Genomic DNA, 26,061 nt, shown 5'->3' with positions numbered 1-26,061 from the left:
AGATTGCACAAATTAGTGGAGCCGCACTCCCGACGGATGCAAAAGTACAACCTCTAACTTTTATACCAATGCTAAATTCCACTTGGATCCGATTCACTCTCTAGAAGACCTTGATCTAAACTCGCTCTATCATACAAACTCAAGAGAGCATGGAATGTGGTACCACCTTGGATTGCCTCGTTCGAGGCATCATGAACTACCAGGTTCAAGGCGTAACGAACCGAACCATAGAAGAATCAGGACGGTTCCACCCTTCGATTCAGAACACAGCTACAACCACTCCGAATAGAGCGGTTTAGAGCGGTACTAGTGCAAACCATCTGATTCGCATAGGTACTGAGCAATTCGATGCCCCCTCCCTTTAGTAATAGTAGAGAGATGCCTCGGAGGGCCTCCCATGCCTTCTCATGCCTCTTCTTCTCTTTTTCTTAAGAAAACCCCAAAAATCAGGAGATTTCCATGATTAAATGCCAGATCCAAGCCAAAATAATGTAATCTGGCTCTCCACCTCTTCATATCTTCATTTTTCTCCTTTTTGAGACCGAAAAACAAAAATAAAATGAAAAAATAGAAGGTAGTCATGCCAAATTTTTTGATTTTGGCAAAATTTCATGATATAATGTAGAACTATGGATTATCTACACAATCCCATTAAAATCATTAATTTTCATCCAATTTTTAATTTTTAAAATAAAAAATATATTTTTGCATTAACAACAAAAAAATAATAGTCAAAAAAATTGGTGCCAATTTGTTCAAATTTGGGTACAATCATGTGCATGGTGGCGTAGGCCTAAAAATTTAAATAAAATTGAGAAATAAGTGACTTTTCATGCATTCCAACTGGATGAGAAAAATATATGTAGCATCAATGGTAGATGCTACACAGATCTGAGTTCAAATTAATTTTCTAAATTTTTGATATTTAAAATTTATTTTTTTAATTTTAAAAATTATTAAAAATATATAATTAACATATATAATTAACATATAAAATAAAAAATTAGTACTATGTATAGATAATTCAGAAGTATTTTCTAAATTAGAAAATATATTTTTGTATCCCAACAAAATCTCTGTTTTAAAATAAATAATAAAATGACATGCCCAATAAACTTGCTGGAATGGATCCATATAGGAACAATATTTCGGAGCATGGGTAGATGCTTTTAGGTCAACATTATTGGAAGTGCAATTGGCACAACACATTATTCGAGGGAGGAATAATCAGGTTGAAGCCACATCTAGTTGGTGGTTACCCCAATCATGGTACGCCGTACCCGTACCGGTAGGCATACCGGTCGCCTATCGGACCAGTACGGTTTCGGTTCGGACCGATTTGAATCGGTCCGAACCGACAACGTGCTCGCAGAAAAAATTCTGCGAAGCGCATAGCGCGCGTAGGCACGCGCGGACGTGCTCCCGCTATGTTAAGTGCCACATAGTGGTATTAAATGCCCCGCACGAGCGCGCGCTGTGCAGGGAACCGCGCCCAGACATGGTGTCCAGTGCGGGAAACCATGCCCAGGCGCGAGGCGCTCTGCCTTGCACGCGCGTACTAGTGCGAACCGGTCCAATTTGCACCGATATCAGGCTGGTATGGGTGCGAACCGGTCCAAATCGCACTAGTATCGGGCTTGACCGCTCAGTTCCGGCCTCTTTAGGGCCGGAACCATTTTCCACGCTGGAACCGGACCGGTCAGGGACCGAACTGGTCCGATACAGGCTAAACTGGCCGATACGGGCCGATTCAGCATATCATGACTCCAATGTATCCATATGCCAAAAATACTCATAGAAGGTCCAACTGATGAAGAAGCACTTCGTTGATTTCAATACAATGAAGTAGTAAGCTACCTAGAAGAGGGCGAAGGTAGATCACCGAGCAACAGAGCCACTTTCTTACCACTCCAGAGAGTTAGAGACATGCATTCCAGTTGGCAAGCAGAACATGCATTTCATTTTCTTTCTTATTCTGCTCATTTTTCTTCTCTTTTTTTTTCACCAGAACAAGCAAAAGTATCTCTCTCTTCTGTTACCTGTTGATATTAATCTTATATAGTCTTATTCCAATTGTTTGAACATTTTAAAACAAGGTTATACCAGATCTGATTGAAAAATAAATTTAGACCTATCTAGTCATTGTGTTCAGTATTTGGCTATTTCTACCTACAAATTTAAGTAGAAGGCAAAAGATTTCATTCAATTTCTCTAATGGAATGTAAGATCATGTATCTTGACCATGCTAGTCACAGGCTGAAGGGTATGCATTCTCTATCAATACTATGTAAAATTCTATAAAAACTTCCACAAATCCCTGATAAAATTCTGCACTACTATACTTAATTTATTATTTTAAGATATATTTATTGTTCTAACTTCTAAGGTATACTAAATTAATTCCTTTATACCAATGTGTAGACATTTTAAGTTCATAAATATTCCTGAATGTCTATGTTGATTTGTTGGTTATGGGCATCGCATAGTTTAGTCTGAAATAGTTTATAGTTCAGCGCAAGGGCGCAAGTGCCTACTCCCAAACATTAACAACCTACTATAGGTGTTCTCTTTAGGTGTATTTACAGCATACTGTAGGTTTTATAAACACAACATAGGCACAGTTGGAAGCTCATATACCACCCATATGGTAAGAAGCTTAAGGATGTGAAAAACCTTTTTCTAACCACTGCCCAACATAGAATTTTTTTTTTTTCATTACTGGTTCAATCTGTACATCAGGGCTTCTCTCTCACATAGAGAGAAATCAGAATCATTCTTAAATTGACTCGAATCATATTGTAAGAATATATAGAACTATTTAAAACACCCAACAACATATAAGCCTGCCCATCATTAAGCATGGACTACTTAAACGCTCATTAATGATCTAAACTCATTTTTTGCATGTTAAAACTTGTGTAATTTGATATTCTACACAATCATTGGCAAAATGTGACTTCCAAATCTTTTAAATATTCTGTAGAAATTGAATGTACAAAAACATTTTCTGCAGGAATTCCAAGAATTTTGTATTATTATTATTATTATTAATATTATGAAATTATCAAAGGAATTCAATAAATTAATTACCAAAAAATACAGTAGCATCAACTATGAGAAAAAGTAAATAAAGCAAGAACAGATTACCTCAATATAGTAACTAGATATCAACTTTGTCAGTATAAGAACCAGCCAGAACATTGTGTACCTGACAACATAAGAAAAAATATACCCCCGAAAATCAATATTTCAGCCTGGGTTTATTGGTTCAAAACTAATATGGGATGACAATGAGAAAAACGATTTGCTTACATAAAAAGTGAGAAAGAGCTTTCATGCATTCCTCTTCCCACATAGAGCCGAGGCTGCCATTTTTCAAAATAAGCACTTCAGTTAACCATAAACAAATATACACATAATGAGGTTCACAAGAAGAAATAGCACAGATATTTATATCAATAATGGGAACATTGGAGACACTATGATGTACAAGAAGACGGTAAGTAGTTCAGGATACCTGAGACCACCACATCATAAGCATTACAACTTTATAGTTTGAACTCTCAAGAAACCGTCGCAGGAATGGAAAAAGAAACAGCAAAGCTGCAAGCATATTCGGTGATAAGTATATAACCACTGCCAAAATGAATAGTGAAGGTTGATTCTGTCCACTCCCAACCCAGCCCTTTATAGTCCTTGCTAGTCCAGTAGGATTGTCCCAGGTATAGGCATATGTCACCGGTAAAATGACCACCCATGCAGCAGCAGAAACAACCTTTAAAATATATCTCAGCTTAACTGCAAAAGACATGCTCCTTCTTGCCTTCCAGCTAAGAATTATATCAAGGATAGCTGCAAAGTGATATTATAAAAGCATATAAATGAGTGGATCTATTTTTCTCTTCTAGAAGACTCTATGCATACCCATGCAAAATAACATATCAAAAAAGTACAGCTGCAACAGAAGTAGTAATATGATGAGAAAAACAACAGATGGTATTGGAAGAAATCGAGGAAGTGATTCTTTTTGAAGCAAAAATATTTTTGGATGATTATGTGAATACCAAAAACTGAAGCTGAATACCTTTCTAAACAGCAAATTACACAGAAGGTTGCATCAGAAATAAGAAACAGCAAAAATATAGTATGCATTAGTTTGAAGGATTACCGAAGCATCATTCGGAAAAACAATAATTCATTTTCTTCAAAGGTCTATCATATTGGAAAGATTTTTCTACACATCTCATAAATTCTTTGAAAGCATTTCAAAAGATCCAAGTCTTTGTAATCTCAGCCCCTTTGTCAGAAATACCTATTTACATGAATACCTTCAAGAGTTGGCTCTCTCCTTGATCAACAAGTCATGAGGTCCAAGTCTTCATGTTGACCCGTCAGATTTGGCATGCATTTCATAATTCCTTTCAAAAGCATTTCAAAAGATTTAAGTCTTTGTAAACCCAGCCCCTTTATTAGAAATATCTAGTTATATGAATCCCTTCAAGGGTTCACTCTCTCGTTTAAGAAGTCTTCAGGTCTAAGTCTTCATCTCGACCCGTCACTGCTAAGGCTTGAACCAAAACTTATGGCTCAAGAACTCAGCAGAACTGGCTGAAGCTTTATTCTTTTTATGCTGAGAAGTTCTTAAAGGAAGAACAGAAATAACGACGAAAACAATGTCCAAAACAACTGAAATGAAATGTGTTGGATTCTAGGAGGACAATAATGAGGAGGACAACAGATAGACCACAATCCAAAATAAGGGGATGCTGTAGTTCAAATCCAAATTTTTACTTTGAACATCTAACTCGATAATAAAATTTTGTTGAAATATATAACATATTTCAGAAAACAACAAAATAGCATTATTTCAGACTTTCAGTCAAAACAATAGAAATAGGAACAGTCAAGCACATGCGTTTTGCGCATGGGTTAAGCCCTAGTTGATCCTTGTTTTTCCCAACCATCATGAATCAGATTGGTGAGTAGCCAGGTCCTGGGATGGCTATGGGACACCAGGTCTACCTAAACCAGGTGTCTTGGTCTATATTGGGTGGATTGGCCAAGACCACCAGGAGGATTGGGTCAGCCGCTACCAACGACTTCAGATCTGGTCGGCTTGTACCAATCAGCACTGACCTAGGACCCATGAACAATAGCGTTTGAGGTTCTTTGTTGTTTTCTCACACACAAGCGAGAGAAAGAGATAAAAGGAGGAGATAAGGGGCACGAATGGGAGAGGAAGAGCCATTGATCTGGCAAAACTCCCTCCAATCTAGTCCCTTCTAACACAAAAATCTCTTAATGTACTATCATCTCCTATCCACTTTTCTTTTTTCCACTTAGCATAACATCTGATATGTTGTAGGTTGAACAACCTACAACATCAATTTTTCCAGATGCATATTTTATTTTTCATGAAATTATACTATTTTTTGAATAAAAATAGTTATTAAAAATATAACTATAATTTCATGAAAAATGGCATCTTTGCACTTTAAGTGCACAAATTCTATCACATTAATACTGAAGTAGATCAGCATTTGGCACATCCAGGAGCATCCAAACCGAGCCAAAAGTTTGCATCAGTTTAAAATATTGCAACCAAAATGCCTTTGCGTATGTAAGGAAAAATATATGCAGTCCTATGTGACGTATATGCAAAAGCCCCTAATTAATTTTTGTTATCCAATTCCCTAAATTTTCTAACAAAATTTTATAATTAATAACTATTGAAAAATAAAAAAAATAAATTAGATGGTAAAAAAAATTCACTATGTTTATAATTTAGAAATACGTTTTGATGTAGTTAGCTTGCATTTTGGTAGTTATTCAGATTAATCATATTAAATCATAATTATTATTTAAGTAATTGATTAGACATGGAAAAGTATTTTTAAATAATTTTATAATTTCCAAAAAATAATGCAACTTTTTATGTAACTTGATGGTATGAACAAAGTGTGTGCAGTGGACATGCCCCTCATTCATATCAATTTACAGTTTTTCAAAAGCAAAAAGCTTTGACAAAGTAAAAATAATATTAAAATGATATAGATATGATTTACAAAATGTATGTTTCATTCTTATGATGACATGATCTATATGTGGTGTTTCACTTAAATTTATTGTTATAACCACGAATTGCATAAATTAGAAGTGGTCCATTTAACAGATGAGGTTTTACTTTGCACTTATGGTCCAGCAAAGAAACAGAAAACGATTCCCAAGCATTTTTTGGACAAGATTCAAATCCAGTCTTTCAACAAGACTAGTTAGTCTGGATTTTCAATCTCCTCTGGTGGTATCAATTACTTATAACATTTATTATATGAAACCGTTATGAGACAAGTGTCAGTTACAACGAGGTAATATCAACGTGATCGATAATGAACTACACTATATATCTTCAGCATTTTCTATGGAATACTTGAAGGGCAGCTATCTCAGCACAAATAAAACAAGGAGAAAGAAAAAGAGTGACAGAGAGAGGAAAGATTTAACAGAAAAGAGAGAAAAAAATTTATTCTTTCACTGCATTCCCAACAATAAAGGCAGAACAATCACACCAAAAGAATTCCTGTACCATGTAGATAAGTGTACCTACATGTCCAATATAATATTACAGAATACAGACAATTCTCTGACACTGAAACATCAAGAAATTATCCATATATGATTTTCAAAAACTTGCATATAAGACAATTCTCGTGTAGATTATTGCTCCTGAAATATAATATGTGCCTTTTTAACTCATAAAAAAATATATCATTATAATCATGTCTTAGCATTCAATTAAATATTAGGGAAAATATTCTTCCTAGTTTTAGTCATGACTATATCATAATAATTTTAATAAAATTGTTTTAATGCAAATAATCAATGAATTGGACCTAAAACCCTCCTAACACAATCTAGGTACTTATGTCAATTCACAGATTCCTTGTTGAGCACCTTATATGTACTTCATGGTAATCATGAAGACCCAATAGGTCACGTAATATGTAATCTCCTCTCTCGGACAACGGATGCCAACCACCAAAGTGTCAAGCACTAAAGCAAGTACACATAAATTTCTCAGCTCTAGATTCTTGTCATTATCAAATAAACACTACCAAGCCAAGATGTTTGTATCAACTTTATAATGAATGTGTTTATAGGTTGGCTATTTAAAAGTTGAATATTCTCCACTTCGATGACTGAGAACAGTCACTACCATCATATGGTCACAACCAAGGTTCGTGGTACCAAACGTACCGACGTACCGATCGGCTCCGGTAACGGTACGGTACCGGTGCCGAACCGATACTGTACCGATAGGGCACATTCGGCCTGGTTTCGACCCCATCATCGTTTTTTTTTTTTTTTGGAGTTCTTTCACTTTTGGATTTTTTTTGATGTTTTTATGTTTAGGTTTAAGATTAAAACTAGATGATGCAACTTATTACTTCCAAATGATTCAAATAATGAGATGAAGAACATAAAATATCTTCAAATTAAGATACAAACAGTTACATACATTTAAAGCACTCTCGGATATCTAAAATCGGGTCGAGTGGCGATGCTTCTCGTCAATATCTGGATCATCAGCATAATATGGAGGCAGATCAACCCATCCCTCTAACCAAACGGTATTGTAGTCTTGTATGCTCAATCCTCGAGGAATGTGCGTCGGGTCATAAGAACTCTCGGATCTCTCGCTGAAGCTCTGGCTCTGAGAGGTGTCTTGATAAGGGGCCCATCCGAATATGCCGGCACCAAAATCCGACCCGTAAGACCCTCCGGGCTGCGCAGGATAGTAGCCACCGGAAGATGACTCTAATGCACCATATCCATAGGCTGGCTGAGGCCGCGGATAATAGAAAGACTCGGAACTTGATACATCAATGGATCCGACTCCACATGGGAGGTCATCTGCAGCTGCATCCTGGCCTCCTGAACGACCTCGAGGAGCTCTTCTTCGATATGCAATGGTATCCGACCGGCCTATATCAGACGGCCTACCGTGGTCCGTATCTTATGTAGCATGCGTAAACTGAAAGTGCCGGTCGACTCCACATGGCCTAACGTGCCGCACAAAGTGCTGCACCGGCACTTTGAAAGTGCTGCACAAAGTGGCACTTTGAAAGTGCTGCACAAAGTGGCACTTTTGAAAGTGTCCCAGTGTGGCACTTTTGAAAGTGTCACAGCGCTGGCACTAATTTTAAGCAGCGAACTGGCTCGGTTCGCACCGGTACGAAGCTCAAACCGAACGGTTCCGACCCAATTTGGGTCGGAACCGTTTTATACCCCTGTACTGGACCGGTGCCAGTCGGTACCGGTCCGGTACGGGCTGAACTAACGGTACAGGTTGGTTCAGCAGACCATGGTCACAACACACAATTTGTAACCATCTATTCGGGTCACCCTTAATAACATAGTTACGGAATTTCAGGAAGAAGAAACCAGATTCCCAGTTCTCCCATATGATTTCATAGCAATCGCCTAAGTTCCCTAAACCATATTATATCAAGCCTATACAGAATATATAAACCCACTGCATGGACTAAAAAATAAATCTGCTTATATATGTCATGTGAATGCATCTCACTGGTATTATTTGTGGCTAGAAATCTAATAGTATATACACTTATATGCATGCATGCACATGTGCATACACGCACACACATAAAGGGGGGGAGGCAGGAGAGAAAGAGAGATAGATAGAGAGAGAGAGAGATGTCATGGAAACAAAAATTGGAGTATCTACTTGGACCGCTAAAACTAAATAATGCAGAAAAGCAAGATAGAAAATTACACAAAAGGTGGAAGTCGAAAATTCAGTATATGAAAAATAAAAAAATAAATTGAGAAAATAAGAAAGAAGTCTATGTCTATAGATAATGACAGCCTTACCTTGTCCTAACTTAAGTATAGCTGCAGTTATAAAGATGCTCAAAACTTTCTTGAATACTTCAGAATCAAAAACTGCACTTGGTGAGCCACCATTCCAAGCAAGAATTATCATGACCTGATAAATTAGATCAACAAAATTATTTAGGAAAAAAAAAATCAAGATCTCAGCGGGCAATTCCATTTAGTGAAAGATGTAAACAATATAAAGAAAATGAATAACCTGTAATGATAAGATAAAGAAGCTCCACATTCTATCAAAACTTCGAAAAATATGCCAAAATGAACGAATCTCAACGAAATTGACTTTCCCGATCCATTGATCCCCTTTGATTGGCTTGTTCTCCTACACAAAAAATTTACACATTCATTATATTTTTAAAAATAACTAAAAGGAAAGCAAATTCGAAGGGGACCATTGCTTGGTAGTGGTAAAAGGCTTCAACTAACAAGCATAATGGTGTGGGTTCAACTTAAGGTTTGCCATACCGGTCGGATGTACGGTGAACCTTGGTCCAAATCCTCAGGAAGCCACTTTGTACAAAAGAAAAATGCCAAATATTAAGTCTGCCCCTAGTCCACATCTCTTCGGACCCCCGATTACCGGGATCATGGCTGAGTAATGGCCTTTTTAACTAAAAGGCAAGCAAATTCGACATAGGAGTATATTTTTGCAGAATTTTATATCATGATACCTTGTTAAATAAGAAATCCTGATTCCATCATATGGAATAGGAAACATTGTAAGAAGCCAAGACAAAAGGGATAACACAACACTGATATTGAGAATGGTTATCTAACACAATTGCCTTCCTAAATGCAAATGATCAGAGATCCAGACAGATTTGTTCTTTTTAATGCGTGTTTATGTACATTCGAAACGAAGACTGCAATAATGCAATAAACAAATTATTTTCAACAATAGCAGATTATCCAAAATGTACCAGCTAACAAGCAGAATTAGAACATGCAATGGTTAATAATAATGACCCAAATCTTTTAGATGTCTGATTCAGCTAATTATGCATGGAATAAGGCTACGACTAGGGGGTCTGATCTATCATTTATTATCACATCCAACCCATTACAGTTTTACTAGTTTGTGAGTTAGAAAGCAAAAATTTTGGCTCTATACACTAGATAAGGCCTGATATGTTAGTTTCAAGTGGAAATTGAAACTTAGGAGGGAAAAATTATCTTCTTAAAGACAGAACCTTGTATCTCAAAAATTGTTGTGAAGGACAACCAAGCATAAGTATATTTAGTTGAAAATAAAAGTTATTAAAAATTTTTCCGACAGTATTCAAGTTTTTTGTCAATGACTACTTGATAAGATTTTGCCACAATAAAGAAGCATATTTACTCATTTGTCAGGATTACTGAATGGAATTAATAAAAAGTTGGCATCCTTATAGAACCAGTCACAAGAAGAGGAAATAGTTAAACATTGAAATGGAAGGAATAACTACTGGTAAGTATGGGGAGAATGCAGGTAGGCATCTTCAAATGCATAAATGAAGGGTCTCCACTGAAAAACATGCAGAAAGCACATATATAACGTACAAATATGACATATATATAAAATTATTTAGAAATTTCCAAAATATGGAAAACAGTGTTTTTTCTTCTTAATTTATTAAGTTAAGAAAAGGATCAGACAGAGAGAAGTGACAATGAGATATCCACACTAGGGCTGATTTGAAGAGGCCATAGGAAATATATTACCATGAGGAAGAATAATCAAAAAAAAATTTTAATACTTCAGCTTTTCGCCTCATCTATTTTCTCCACCTCAATATAATTAGGCACAAATCATTATACATTGTAAACAAGAAAATAAAATTAAGACAGAAAAAGCAAATAGAGTTCCAAATGGAATTAGAGGTGGCAAAGGTAGATGGTAGGAATCACGAATAATCCATCTATAAATGGAATTAGTGGTGGCAAGTATGGAAAAGCTTGAAATAATAGCTGAGGTTACCTTAATGCTTTGCATATGAGGATCTAAAAAGTTGACCCTAGAACATAGCCTACCGTACTACCCTGTACTGCCCGGCACGGGGCATACCATACTGTATTGGGAGGAAATTGGTACGAAACTTAACTTTGAGTCGGTACAAGCCCTGTATCGAGATGTACCGGGGTACGTACCGACCCATACCAAAGCATACCGAACTATGTCGAGACGTACCGAGATAAAAATTGAGAAAAATTGTTAAATTGCTATTTCGATACAGGATGCGTACTGAATCGTATCGACTGTGTCGTACCGAACCGTATCGACCATGTCATAGCGAACCAGTAAGGTACTAGGCTTGATGGTTATGTTTATGGTAATAGTTAATTATGATGGCTTGGATATAATGCATAATTTTAGGAAACCAATAACATAACTTTGAGGGGAGAAATAAAGAAGCTTACTCCATTTTTCCCATTAGTTGGATTTCTAGGCTGAAAGAAATCAGCATCATCCTGCATTGGCCAACCCAAGTGAAAACATTCAACTGACCTGCATTTTTATGAAAACAGGTCCTGTAAGATAATGATAATATAGTGAGAACATTTCGCAGATTTTTGCTTTAGTTGTACCAGAAATATTCATTTAAGTCATCATAGTTTCTCCATTGAGAATGTTTAGATTTTTCCAACTTGCTCCTTTCAGCTTCCTGCATTCTGATAGTTACATCAAAATCCACACAAACAAATAATCACAAAATTCAACAGAACAAATCTTAATAGACGATCGGCAGTTCCAACACCTCTTTTATTGTCTTGTATATTGGAGTGACTACTTTTCTTAGAAAGGCTTCCTCATCACCCCCATACGCTGGCTTTATGTTCTCACCAGTCATCGGGCTTACATTCCCAGCTAGCATACCGTACAATTCAAATGCCATCTAGAAAACAAACAAACAAAACTATTTATAGAAAAGAAATTGTGAACTATTAACAGAGGTGGCAGAAACAGTTTACCTTGCAGTCTAGTATAGGAATAAATATTGCATCAATTGAATCTGCTACTCCAGAAACCCCTTGAGGTTGTTTGGATACTGGAAGATCTGATTGCCCAATAAGATCTTCCCAGCAAGGTTTCCACATTAAAAAGTGGGTAGTTGAGTGAGATCAGAAAGCCAAATAAGAGTTTACACAAGCAACTAATTCTAGTTTTCTATGACAATTAACCCAAGTCACAAGGTGACTGTCATATTGTTTGAAGCTGGGATCTAAGTTTCTGTGGAAAAACTCTCCTACTGACACTCTTGGGCAAACATCTTCCGGGCTTCCACCAGAAATGGTAATACTCAGAGGAAAGTTCCTCAGGACATCCAAACAGGCCCTTAAGATCTAAATATCCCCCCTGTTTCAACCAATGCAGTGACTATTGAGGACTGTCTGCTTAATAAAAAGATGATGTAACAAGCTCTAGAACTCAATCATCATCAAGAGAAATTTAAGACTTTAAATTTCCAATTAGGAGACGTAAAGGAACTTTTGGGGTGGGGGCTGTATTCCTGCTACCAGTGGCTTCTGTGGACAGGATGACAGCCAAAAACACCTTAGAGAACCATGAATAAAATTTAAATTTGTCATTTTTAGGTTCCAAATCAATGATTCATATTTTCGGTATTTCCAATGTCTTTAAGAGTCCTTTTTTTATTTTTAAAGTTGATCCAACACTTTCAGTGGATACTTGGAAACCCATGATGCAGGAAATTCCTGCAACTTGGATATATGGCAGGTTTTAATCAACTAAAAAGGAATCAAGGTGAAAAACACCACAAATTTGCTGCATATCCCTACAGAAATTTCCTATAACTATAGTTGTAAAGAATTCATACTCCCCGAACTTTCTCACCTGTTCTATTCTAAATCTCCTAAGCGGGCTAATTTGCCAGCTTAGGAGATCATATATATCTTTTAAGCAGCTGTCACAGAAATGGATTAATTGCCACTTTCTTAGGGGGATTTTGCAAATTAAAACAAGAGTATTCTAGGCACCCCATATAATGATCATGAGTCCTTGACAGACTCGAATTAGGAAGGACTGACCAGCTAGCTATTATACTTACAGGATTGGCCAGCTGAAAGAGCTTGCTATTGGAGCTGCATTTTATGTGGACTAAGAAAACAAGTTCATCAATGTTTGGTTGTTCTTCATCTCCCTTTTATTTTACTCTGTTTCTTCTCTACTCCTTGCCTAATAATCTAAGCTTTTGTGCTGTTCATCTCACTTTTAAAGCATCATTGCTGGCCTCTCCTTTAAGGATTCTTCTCTTTCTTCTTTAATTGTTTCTCTCAACTTATTTTGTGTGTTTAGTCTGAATACAAATACTATATTTTACTAGAATTACAATTTTAGGACATTTTTAAGCCCTACAAAGACTCTAGAATAAATCCAGCTTGAGATTTAACCTAGATCTCATCTAACACTATTGCTTTCTAAAATTTCAACGTGATTTTCTGCTGAAAACCATTTGCTGTGAATTAATTTTTGGTTACAAGTCAGTAATCGATCATTATTGATCATCCGATCAGCCATATATCCCTTTACTCTGGACTCGTGCCTCTGTTTAAAGCCTAAAATAGAAAAAACATACCCTCACAATTTTTTTGTTCTTTCCCATTCCTGTAATAGGACAGAAAGACAAGCTATCAACCTAAACCCTAGTTTGATAGCTCCACCAGTGCTACAGCAGACATTCCCAGAAGTCATGTGCCATAAACTAACATCTATGATGATGTCTCTGCACTCACAGCATCTCTTTTTTAATATCCATGCATGCCATTCAGATTGAAACCTTAAATGATCCTGAGATGATCTATATACATAATCTGCTCTACCAAGATTAGAGTCAAGGTTCAACATTATGGTTAATTTTTTTTTAAAAAAAACTCATTTCGGTTAAAATGGTTTCATTTTGATGGGAAGCAACCAAAACTGACTCCCAAAATTCAGTTTCTGCAGAAACCTACCAGTTTTGGTAGTTTCAATCTATTCCAGACCAAGCAACAGAAACTATCTATGTTATGCTTATTCATTATATTGAAAGTTAGTAACATTCCAAGACCATTCTTCATTGGCTTAGTATTTGACTTGGGTCAACTTCTGGGGTTTGAACCATATTACGTAAAGAAGAGGAGATACTTACTCATGGAAAATAATTTTAATCTCTATGAAGTATTTTATGAATATTTAAGTTAGATTTTTTTATCTTTTTGCTAAACTAGAAAGACTTGGATGTTCAGTTCTAAGAAATTCAATAAAAAGAAATGGTAGCTATTATTGAATACTAGGACCTTCTAGGTCTAAGAGGAAGGAAAGGGGACAAAAGGAGTCTATTATTTGATAGAACCCCTAAAATTGGATCTTAGTTAACAATAACTATTTAGATGAGTTATATCGAAATGTAGTCACCTTCATTCTTTGTAGACTATAAGTTATAAATTGATGCTTGATATATTGCTTATCCTTGTACCAAATCAATTTTAATATATATTTTCCAACTACTATATTTGTATCAAACATGGTATAAAATACTAGACCGAATAGCCCAGTTTGGTGGGTCTTGTACTCTACCGACCATGATCCAGGACAATTTGGCAGTCTTGGTATAAAATGGGGACCAAACTGCCGGGTTTCAACTCTTATCAAGCTAAACCGCTCAGAATCGAGAAGTTCTGGGTGGTTTAGCCCAGCAAGATCTTGGTTCAAGCCCTTACAACACCCCCCCCCCCCCACCCCCACCCCGCGCTCGATAATTGAGGGAGAAAAGGCCACCACACCCTTTACTCCCCCTCTGTTTCACCTATGAGCAATGGGTGAGAGGAGAATCAGAGGAGAAAGCAAGGAGGAGGAGCGGCGGATGAGAGGAGAAAGAGAGAAGTGGAGGAGGAGAGGAAAAGAGTGGATGGGCTAGTAGGGAGGGCTTACAGCTTAAGTCACCAAGATATTTTTGATATTCACTCTTACATTTTTCTTTTTCTACATCCCATAAAAGAGCAAAAATTGAAAAAGTGGAATAGATCTTAGTTAGATCCATATAATTGGATAACTTTTTAATTTTTCTATATCTATTTTTATTTTTTATTATAAATAATTTTTGGATAAAATTTAATAAAAAATAAAGGAACTATTAGTATCATGCTCAAGGCCTCGCATGCTATCTAATGTCTTTTTTCTGAAGCAATTTGATTAATTTTCAATATATTAATTACTTCTCGAATAAAAGCCCAATTTTAAGATAATTCCTCAATTAATTAGGTTATTCGTGCTTAATATGGGCTGGAAAAATATATGTGGTACCTCCTATTGGAGATTAACCATAATTAAACTTTAATTTTTAAGATTTTGTTTAAACTAAATATTTTTTTTAAGAAAAAAAAGTAAAGCATCGCTAATTTTTCAAAAATTCATGAAATTTCAGTAGCATATAAAGATATTTCTGACGTGCTTTTAAGAGAATGTATCATACTTTACCAATAGTTATGCATTTTATACATTTTTTTGCAAATTTAATATAAAATATTAATCCAACAAAATTTTTTGAAAATTTAAAAAGTCATATAAATTTTGTTCAAAGTAATTTTTGAGGCAATTAGCAATTTTTAAGAATTTTTGAAAATTATTCTAAATTTTAATAGGCTAAAATATACCCTTTGCACTTTGCATGAAATTGCAAATACCCTCTGCAAGTCGAATTTCTGCAACATTAACCCTACATTTTTCACATTATTGCAATGTGGTCCACCCTCCTCCTAATTCGGGTCAAGGCTCACCGAAGGTGCCTCTGTTAGTTGCATGGAGGAAGTTGGGGACCTTTTGTTTAAAGAAGGAAATCTGATTTAGACCAAGATCCCAAGAGCCAAAACATCCACCTAGCAAAAAAAAGAAAAATATTCAAAAATTCAAAGGTTAGGGCTTATCTCTAAGAACGAATGCCAAGCTAGTGGCAACCTTCGCCCCTCTCTGAGCAGCCTACGGTTTTACGCTGGCGGCTCCCATGATGACACCACCACCATAACCTTCTCCTCCTCCATTGTCACTGTCTCTACAGTGGCGATGGGTTCCTCAACCTCGCTAGAGAACTAATGGTTGAAATTGAACCGATCATGACATAGCCGAGAATGCAATATAGCACCTCCACCCATCCGGCTAAGTTGGTGTTGCACAACCCTACGCCATTTAGGCAGTTCATCTAGCCCATCAACATCCGAGTTGCAGCCACCGCCGCGTGCCGCCTGCCGACATCACGAAAGTTAGCCAAGATGCTTGGGAGGATGAGGTCACTTGCCTCGTTTGTCTAAAAGGTGCCATAACTGTGGCAGTTGATATCAAACGACGGGGAGAGGGTGGAGCATGCCGTCACCAAGCAAAGGAGGGTTGAAGTATACTATCTCTGCCGAAGAAATAGCAAGCTCGTGGGGGATGTAATGGAGTTTGGGCCCACTGCAAATGTAGGAGCCATGGGCAAGGTTACAGGGGATGCAACAGGGGCTTGGTTGATAGGACATTGTGGGGATCAAAGGAGGGGTAGTGGTTGAGCACTGGGTCAATGAACTGGTTGATGAAGTCCTCTAGGGCATTGCACAAGGTCACAAGAGGGACAATCGCATGGCCACACCAATTGTGACCGCTTGGCTAGAGGCAATGGAGGCGAAGAGCTTCTCTCTGTGACTCCCCACCTCCGCCCGATTTCCATGTCCACTTTCAATGCTCTTGGACTCTTACCTCACCTTCTAAAGCTCCACTTCTCTTCCCCTTGAAGGGCGTAGAGCTGGGCAACACCAACTTAACCCGAAAAAGAGGGGGATTTCTCCCAACGAGACTTGAAGACAATGGTGTCGTAGCCGAAAGCACGGAGGGCATTGCTGAATCAAGGAAAAAATCCTCTTTCAATCAAGGCAAAAATAGTCGAATAAGTTGAAGCGGTCCCTATTGCAATCCCCGAAGGTGCTGAAGTAGCCGTAATGTGTTGGCGCCTGGCGGTTATTTTGGCATGTGGATTAAACTGAGTTCACGTCAACCAACTTCCTCCATGCCAGCTGCCACCAGTGCACCTCTGGTGGGCCATGATCTAAATTGGGAGGGTGGACCACATTGCAACAATGTGAAAAATGTAGACATTGCAGCAATTCGATAAGAACAGGGTATTTGCAATTCCATAGAAAATGCAAAGAAGCATTTTTTAGCCTTTAACTTAAAAACTTTAATCTATAAAAAACCATGGATAATTGTAGATGCACAATAATAATTGATGCAAACTTTTTCTAGGGTTGATGATGACTAGTTTTAAGAGTTTCAAGATTAGGCAGTCAACAATGAATCTATAGAATAGAATATCAGATGGTGGCACGACAAGGTAGTAAGTGGCAATAGAATATCAGTGCAACTGATGTCCCTCCAAGTGGAGAGGGTCGAGTAACCAAATTGAAGCAACACTTGGCTGATGGATACCTCAATGTTATGGCTTGCAAGAAATGTCCTCAGGAGGCCTATCAACTTTTTAGACGGGCTCTTCGAGACTTCAAGAAAGGGAAGAGAACCACTAGAAAAACAGGGCGAGTTAGATAAGAAGATGGCAGGACCATGGCTCGCCGAACCATGCCGAATCAACCAATTCGTCACGTACTGCACTTGACAATCGAATACCAGCACGGTTTGATATCTTTGGTTCGGTTTATTAAAGCCTCACTTGGTCACCTACATTCGATATCTTAGCAGCTTCGCCCTTCCCCCTCCCTTGAAACCCTAAAGCCTCTGTCCTCAGTAGATCGACGATGACATCGAACAATGATGTCGTTGCTGCCAACAAGGTCCCCATGTAAGTCCCTCTCTCTCCACAACTACTCCCCCTCTCTCTCTCCCTCCCCCCCTCTCTCTCTCTCCCTCTCTCTCCTCCTGGACGAGATTGATGGCATGTCCCTCTTGATCTCTCTCGGCCTCTCTAATCCTCCCCCTCCCTCTCTTATCTCCCTCCTTCCTCTCCCTCTCTCTCCCTCTCTTTTTTCCTCTCTCCTCCCCCTCCATCTCCGACTCTCCCTATTTTGATACACCCCAAAACGGCATGGTACAAACATGCATCCTATTGAATAGGTCGTGAACTTGTATGCCCTCCAATACTAGTTCAACGAACCTGGGGCAGGACTACTTTCCCATTACTCCAAGGATCCAACAAATTACAAGGTCTCCAACTTTGATGACATGGAAGCCCAAATTCAGGCTACCATCCGGGCCAGTAGAGAGAAGCAATATTGACTACATCCTCAACTTGATGGAGGAGGTTATCAACAGCATAAAGAAGCAGCATATCACGCAAGTGGTGATTGGTAATGATGCATAATATAAGAGGGCTGGTGAGCTATTGATGATAAGAAGGCCATGTATTTTTTGGACCCCATATGCCACCCGCTGCATTAATCTTATTTTTTAGGACATTGGTAGATTTCAAAAAGTGAAGTAGACAAGGTTTTAAATCCCGTGAGACAGGACTGTCCCAATTTTTCAATGAAACGAGACGTGCAGCCGTCCCACCCCATCCTAACAATAAGGATAAGGGACATCCTAAAATATGTCGATCGGGATATTGGGAATAGTCCCGTCCGAACACTTAGGATGGTACCCCATCTCGGTGTCCTACGAGATGTCCCACTAGGGCTTGAGTCCTTCGAAGCAGATATTGGAGACAACCCAGGCCATCACCAAATTTGTGTATAATCACACATGGGTGCTAGCACTAGTGAAAATGTATACCGGGGCAAATATACTGAAATAAGGTGTTATCCGCTTCATCATAACCTACATTGCCCTCAACAACTAGATCGTGTTCCTCAACAAGGAGTGGATGCAGCGCCAATATGCACGTGAGGGCATGGATGGGCATCATGCAAAGGAGATAGTTACATGCTAGCAATTCTAGAAACAAGCTAAGGAAATAGTTGGCCATTACACCACTTTATCGAGTACTTAAGGCTATTGACAATGCAAAATACCCCTAGATGGGCTTCCTCTACCCCATGATGATGTCGCGAAGGAAGAGATCAGATAGGCTAGTCCAATGCATGCTGATGATTACAACAACATCATTTAGGATAGATTGGATGCTCAGATGGCCAAGGACTTGTGTCCAGCTGGTAAGCCAATATTACTTAATAAGTGTTACTAATATAATTCCAATCAAATTGAATACAACTATTGGCAGCTTACTACCTCAAATCAAAGTACATCTATATGGTCCCTAGGATGGACATTGCCGAGGGGCTCCTGGGTGCGTTGAGGAATGTTATCTATAAGACGGAGGATGATGCATTGATCACTACTTGAACGATAGAAGCGGTAAGCATTACTTAGATGTTAGTCACCTATGATAATATATCTTTGATTTACGAATTCTGCATTATAATACCTTGACTTATGTACAACATGGACAAAGAATAGAAGGAAGGCAATTCTACAATCTCAGAGAGCGGTGCACTTGCTAATAAAGGAGAAATTTGTCCAGGTACTATTCTATAATAGATCCTGTTCACCTAATGTATCAATGCAATGGCAAAGTTTGTATTTATGTTTGCAGCTCAATGGTGGTTTCACTATGGTGAGATAGCCACACACTTAAGAAAATGTGCAACTAGTCTCGGATAATGAGTGCAAGCGCAAGTAGTTCACATTTGCAGTGATCCAAGGCAAGCAAAGAAACCATTGACTGAGAAGAGACTAAATGCACTGGTTTATGTGCACGTTTGATTGAGGTTGAGATGTCTTCAACAAGACCTCAATCTAAATTCTAAAGTATTAGGACCCATTCTACAATAATTTTAATATGACCAGAAGGATAATATGATAGGTTAGCCCAAAGGCCAACAAGCTCAGTTGGAGCTTGATGAGCCAGGATGACCCATCAATACATGTACATGATGATCAGCTAGTCTCATAGCTGAGCAAGCTAAGTCGAATGCAAATAACTGGGCAAATCAATACATGCCACATCTACAGCTAGCCAATGCCTAGTAGCAGCTACTGCAAAGTTCAGGAAGTTGATTTGAAGTATTAGGACCCACTCTAAAATGACTTTGTATGTGCCGAGAAGGACCATATGATAGATTGGCTCGAAGGCTAGCAAACCCGACCAGAGCCTGATGAGCCAAGATCACCCCCTTGGCTACCCAGTCTCATAGCCAAGCAAATGGGGTGAATGCAAAGAACTGAGGTTGCAAAAGCAAATGGATTAAGGATGCCTTCAAATGTCATACCATTTTTCATCCAAGAGGTACAATATCGGCATGGTACCAGCACCAATGGTATGTATCCATAGTTCCATACTAACAATTTCAAAAAATTCAAAAACCATTGGTGTCAATTAGTATGGTCGGTACAACACCACTAGTATGGACCTGTACGACCTTTATGTGTTGTTACAGTTGTTTTAGGTGTCCTAGCACCTATATCGATGCTGATTTCATGCTGGAATGGTATGGTACCAGTCGCACCATCGCATTCTAGTAATTTTTTAATCACACTAGCAAGTAAGAGACAACTGGGGTATACCAAGCACTGGGATAAACCTAGGAAAACCCAAACAAGACCTCTAACACCTCAAAAGGGAATTGAGTTTTTTTACTAACACGGACAAAATTGTAATATTTTTTGAATTTTACAATAATTATGAAATCCAAGAAAATAAAGAGAAATACTAGAAACTAGTTCTAGCTAGAAGCTTGAACTAAAAAATTATGAAAGCTAATTTAAACCTAGAATAACTAGAAGATCTAGAAAAGATTCTAACCAAATCGTCAGATTCTTGCTAACCAAATTGTCAGATTCTTACTAACCAAATCATCGATTGGACCAAAGTCCCACCAGTAGACACTCGAGCTTCCTAAGTCTCCACTGACATTGAACCAATTTGCATAAGGCCTTTGGAGTCCCACCAAAAGAAGGATTTCGAGTTGTACAAAGGTTTCTAAGTTTCACATTATAGTGAGGTGGAGTGACACCACCAATAACTCAGAAGAGCTTCAAAAAACTCTAAGTCAATTTTACAATCATAAACAAGTATATGGGGTATTTATAGTATTCGATGTCCTATTGACAAAGACGTGAAATATCCTAGAACTTGACTAGGACTCGAGACACAACCAAAAGAAGGCTTCCAAAAACAAATCCATGCTTCTAGATGCTAAAAAGTATCGTCAACAATATATGTGATGCCAATCCTAACTAGGCTTCGAACCAAACCAAGCCATGCCCCTGCCTGAGCCCGACCCAAAATTTTTTCAAGCTTCAAGCCAAGCTTAGGGCTGAAGATTTTTCAAAATCCCATCTTGAGCCTAAGCCAAGCCTAAGCCAAGCCTGAGCCCAAGCCCAGCTCGAAACCCAATCAGACCGTAATAGAGTAGAATCCAACCCCTCGGTGAATCCCCTGCCCCACCCCCCCACCCCCAACAATCCCAATCCTAACCCTAGCTCCTCCGATCCCCAAAACCCCTCGCCCCTCCTCACCAACACCTTGATCCTTGACTCCAAACCTTCCAAATTAGCCAACGACAACTCGATCCCCTCCTTCCCGTGGTAGTTGGAGCTCAAATCGGAGGGCAAAGAAGCCCATTCCATTGCCGCTGCTAGAGGATTCGACACTGACACCTGCACTGCAAAAGTGGTATTAACCAGCAAAGACGGCATGCATGTACTACTATGGGAGCTCCCTAGCAGCCCCAGTTATTCCATACTGAACTAGCACATTGGCGATCCTTGAAAACACGACGGTCGCCGCTATGACATCGAAGGCGGACTATATGCCCTTGAGCCCCTTCTAGGAAATCCATGACAGGGATGATAAGGAGGGAGAGGACGAAGAGGGTGAGGCCAACATTGACGTAGGGAGGCATCATTCTTATGGGCCCACCCAATGAAGACGAGGACGCCAGCCAGGAAGTTGGCCACATAGAAGTGTGGTCGATCGACAACAATGCACGGGTATAGGTAGCTAAAGTAATCCATAGCAGTGATAAAGGCATCCATGGAGGTAGGAATCCAACACCTAGGGTGAAGTAGGTCAGGGATGCTAGGTGGAAGGCATCCTTTGGGTAGAGGCGACGATCTACTCGTCAACGCTGTCGTGCGATGGTGGCAACGTGTAGACTATCATAGGCGTCGATACCATGGACTTTGATAGTTCGAATCGGACCTTAGGCTAGGTTTGGGCTTGGTTTCATGGTGGCTTCAGGCATAATTCTAGACTCGACCTTCGAGTATGATCTAGGCTCGAGCTTCTGCCAAGCTCGAACCTAGCCAAGCAACAAACTGAGCCTGGCCCCAAGTTTTCTCCGAACACTATCTTTAGGCCCAAACCAAACTGCCTTAGGCCTAGCCCGTGACCTGATGCGAAGCCGGCCCAGGCCCACTTCAGACCCAAAACCTAACTATTGTCCAATGCAAGATTAGTGAAACGATACCGGAAGATGTACCAGTTGTCAAAGGGTATGGTATGGTACAGTTCCATGCTGTGCCGACTCTTAGCGTACTAACAAAGAGGAGCTGAAGAGGGAAAAAGAGAGGGAGAAAGAAAGAGAGGAACAAAGAGGGAGGGAAGGAGAGGGAGAGGGTGGAAGGGAGGGAGAGGGAGAGGGAGGAGGGGGGAGAGAGAGGCCGAGAGAGGGAGGGGGAGACGGCTTTCGAGCCCCCTCTCCTCCGGAGGCAACGTAATAGAAGAGAAGAAAAGAGAGAGGGCGGAGGGAAGGAGACAGAGAGGAGGAAAGGAGGGAGAGAGAGGGAGAGGGAGGCTAAGAGAGAGGGCTTCGGCTTTCAAGCCCCCTCTCCTCCAACGCTGCATAACATAGGCAGAGCCCCTTTTTCGAAATGGAACAGGATCTCCATCCACTTTATTTTAAAAAAAAAAATTAAGGGAAGTCAGCAAAAAAAATTCAAAAAAAAAGGGATGAAGCCCCTATTCCATTGCAAAATAGAGGCTTCGCCCCTATTATGGAGTGCCAAAGGAGAGGGAGCTCAAAAGACCTCTCCCTCCCTCCCTCTCCCTCTGTCTTCCTCCCTCTCTCTCTTTTTCTCTTTCCTTCTCCCTCTCCCCCTCCCTTGCTGGTGTCTCGAACTGTGTCAGTCCACTCCCGGTATGGCTCGGTACACCCCAAACCAGGCGGCTTGGGTTGGTCCAACAAACCATGGTCTAATGACTCTCAAATTGACCAGGACTCTGATAACTTGCTGATGGAAAATTTTCGCCATCCAGAACCATCCAATGGGTTTTTTGCCATCGGATAACAAACTCGAACCGCACAGATACAATTTCTGTAACTCTCAACTAACCTCTGATTGATACAATTCAAATTCTGATGGAAAGCTTACTCCATGCTGAACTGGTTAGAAGTAGTCCCATCCTGAAATTCTTCCTAAGCTATTTTAGCTGAATCTTCACAATTGTTGGTACTTGGTACTGACAACACATCCTAACAAATGCAAAAGTTTGAGCTCTTTGAGCACCGGAGTCAAGTGCCACTACATGTTCATGCTTAATCCCTTAATTTAAGGCTCCTTGATGTTGCCCATGATGCATTTGTGCTGCTCCTTTGCCCCTAGCATGAATATTGAGGCAAGCATATTTCCGGCCTACATCGCTACCAAGCATGGTTTTAAGTGCCAAATCATACTAGTCTCATTAGAACAGGAAGAACACCAGGCACTAAATTGGCATGACATTTAAGTCATTTTTCTAACTTCATACCTAAAGATGGTTTTTAAGTCCTTTCCTTTATTTATTTTTTGGTTTTCAGCATGGCTCTGCATGTGTTATCATAGCATAGCATGTCACAGCACATATCACACAGCCAATGTTGACAAGAGTACAAATGTCTGAAATTTCATTTCAAACCTAATATTGTCTTCTAAATTCACCAGCTCATGTATAGGCCATATGGGACAAGTTAATTCTGAATTTATTTGATGCCAGTAATTCTATGAGTAGGAGTCTCGATCCTAATAGCACATCCAAGGAGAAACAACAAGAGTTGATTTTTCAAAACTCACTTGAAGGATAGGCCAGAAGCCCCAGAATCGAACTCAAAGAAAATAAAAATATGCAAGTTGTAGCTCCAAATTAGACAGAAATAATCATTAGAAAACCTAATGAAGCAAAAAATACCACAGGAAAAATCCATTCTGTTCTTTATTGAGAAAACAGAGAGCCTAAATGCAATCATATAACCATGTGTGGATTCTTTTAGAAAGATACTGCAATCAATGAGGGGAAAATAACAAGATATAATTTCTCCCTCCTTTCTGGATTTTATTCAGCAAAAAACCTTTGAATCTGTGCTTGACTTCCTGCACTATGAAACTAGTTGTGAACATATAATGCAATATCATTTCATATTGGTGTAAAATGAATCTGCTACACCTTATACTGTACAAGACTAAAACAGATATTTTTCATAGTCAAAAACATGGAAGTACAATAAAGAGTCCATCTGATCTGTTACTTCATGAAGATACTGTGGATAACTGTGGCTACACTTGATATTTGTGATTCTCCAATTTTATGCTAATATAAGAAAAGCAAATAAGTGCCATACATTAACTGAAGTACAGAAGCAATTGACACCAGCAGGTAAATTAAAATTATTCAAGATAGAAGATATATAACAGCAATCATGATCCTAAAATCAATAGACTGACAAATATCATTTTGTGTTAATCAGGAACATGGGGAGACTCTGTATGGAAATGAAGTAGTAAGATCTATATTGCTTGACAACATACATGATGATAGATGTAGCAAAGGCATTCAGGCATAAATCGCAAATTTGCAGCTTCTCCCCATATAAGCAGGTAGAGGCCCATATATAGCAGCTTGCGCTGTTGCACTTCCTGCTGAATTGTGGGCAACCTGGATTTCAAGGGAAAAAACTATCAAAAAATGAGGAAAAAATGATGCAAAATTTTCAATTTGTAAAGCACATTTAAGAAAACAAGGTCAAAGAAAGAATGTGTATTAAGAACTAAACAATGATAAATGGACAAAAAAAATAAAAAGGAAAAAAAACATGGCAAATATCATGGTGAGTAAAACCCCATAATCCTCACCAGAGACTACTCTTGCGACCCAAGTATTTGCACCACTTCCTGTAGTTCTTGAATAGTTTCTTCATGACATCATTTAATGCACGTTCATCCAACTTTACACACAATACAACAAGTTCGTTCATCACCATGGGAAAATGAAGAACGACGATGATTTAAACTTATAGTGAAAATGACATAAAAAACAAATAAAACCTTGGGTTGTTGGTCAGGCTTTGGGAATTGACGAATGTGGACATTTGCAAGTAACAAGATCAAATGTTCCCTCTGATTAGCAACATTATCCTTCTGCGAATCCAGAAAATGCAAAATGTATCCAAAAACTTACTAAATGAGGAACAATACAAGAAGGGCACACTTCATCCACAGTGAATATAAAAACAATCAGCATGCAAAAGCATAAGAGTGATCATTTCTTGTCAATTTATTTACCTGAAACCCAAACATAGCTTGTAGCCAGTCAAGGAGGTCTTCATCAACCTTCCTCTTATGATCCTTAGGCCATGGTAGGCCCCTTGTGTTGCGAAGAGCATTAACAGCAGCTTGAATCTGCAGAAGTCAGCAAAAAATGTCAGAGAATCCTTTCACGAGGATTTCCACAAACCAGGAATTTCATTCAGCTCAAAGGTTGGAAAGAAAACCTCAGGATATCGCATGATAGCCTGATTTGCACTGTCAGGATCAAGTGGCAGAATATTGTATGGACCACAAAACTTTGCCTTTTCCTCAACCTTATTGTGAGCTTCCAAAATCTATACTAAGAAAAAAGTCAGTGCAAAGCCACTAAACCATGCCCCAATGCCAAATGTGTTGAAGAAACAGATCAAAACTTGGAAATAAAAAGAAACATATTTAATATAGTAAGTAATTAAGTCAACAAAAAGATATCAGACAAACAAACTGAGCAATTAATTATCCGCATGTAGAAAGAGCCAATTATTTGAATGGAAAAACAACGAGATTACCTCATGATCAACTTCAACAGATTGTGTCAAATTGACAGCTTTTAAAACCTCAAATAAGACATTAGCAGTTTGGTATGCTTTGGTAAGTCGGGCACTGAATAAAACAAAAAATGAATAAAGTGG

The 26,061-nt window shown here is 38.8% G+C and overlaps 1 protein-coding gene across 1 annotated transcript in view; it reads right to left on the bottom strand.

The window, feature by feature from the left end:
* LOC103710535 (callose synthase 3-like) overlaps positions 1-26,061 on the bottom strand; it is a 115,872-nt gene that overhangs the window by 63,723 nt on the left and 26,088 nt on the right. The window contains 14 exon segments of the mRNA XM_039116517.1: positions 3,148-3,208; positions 3,313-3,365; positions 3,518-3,852; positions 8,893-9,007; positions 9,113-9,235; positions 11,311-11,398; positions 11,479-11,555; positions 11,649-11,786; positions 24,653-24,779; positions 24,977-25,068; positions 25,169-25,261; positions 25,406-25,522; positions 25,615-25,725; positions 25,939-26,032. Of these exon segments, the coding sequence (XP_038972445.1) occupies positions 3,148-3,208; positions 3,313-3,365; positions 3,518-3,852; positions 8,893-9,007; positions 9,113-9,235; positions 11,311-11,398; positions 11,479-11,555; positions 11,649-11,786; positions 24,653-24,779; positions 24,977-25,068; positions 25,169-25,261; positions 25,406-25,522; positions 25,615-25,725; positions 25,939-26,032 (1,624 nt within the window).

The sequence above is a fragment of the Phoenix dactylifera genome, unplaced genomic scaffold (assembly GCF_009389715.1).
Source record: "Phoenix dactylifera cultivar Barhee BC4 unplaced genomic scaffold, palm_55x_up_171113_PBpolish2nd_filt_p 000097F, whole genome shotgun sequence".
Lineage (NCBI taxonomy): Eukaryota > Viridiplantae > Streptophyta > Magnoliopsida > Arecales > Arecaceae > Phoenix > Phoenix dactylifera.
Note: the sequence above shows the minus strand (reverse complement) of the source record. Positions and strands in the feature narration are given on the sequence as shown.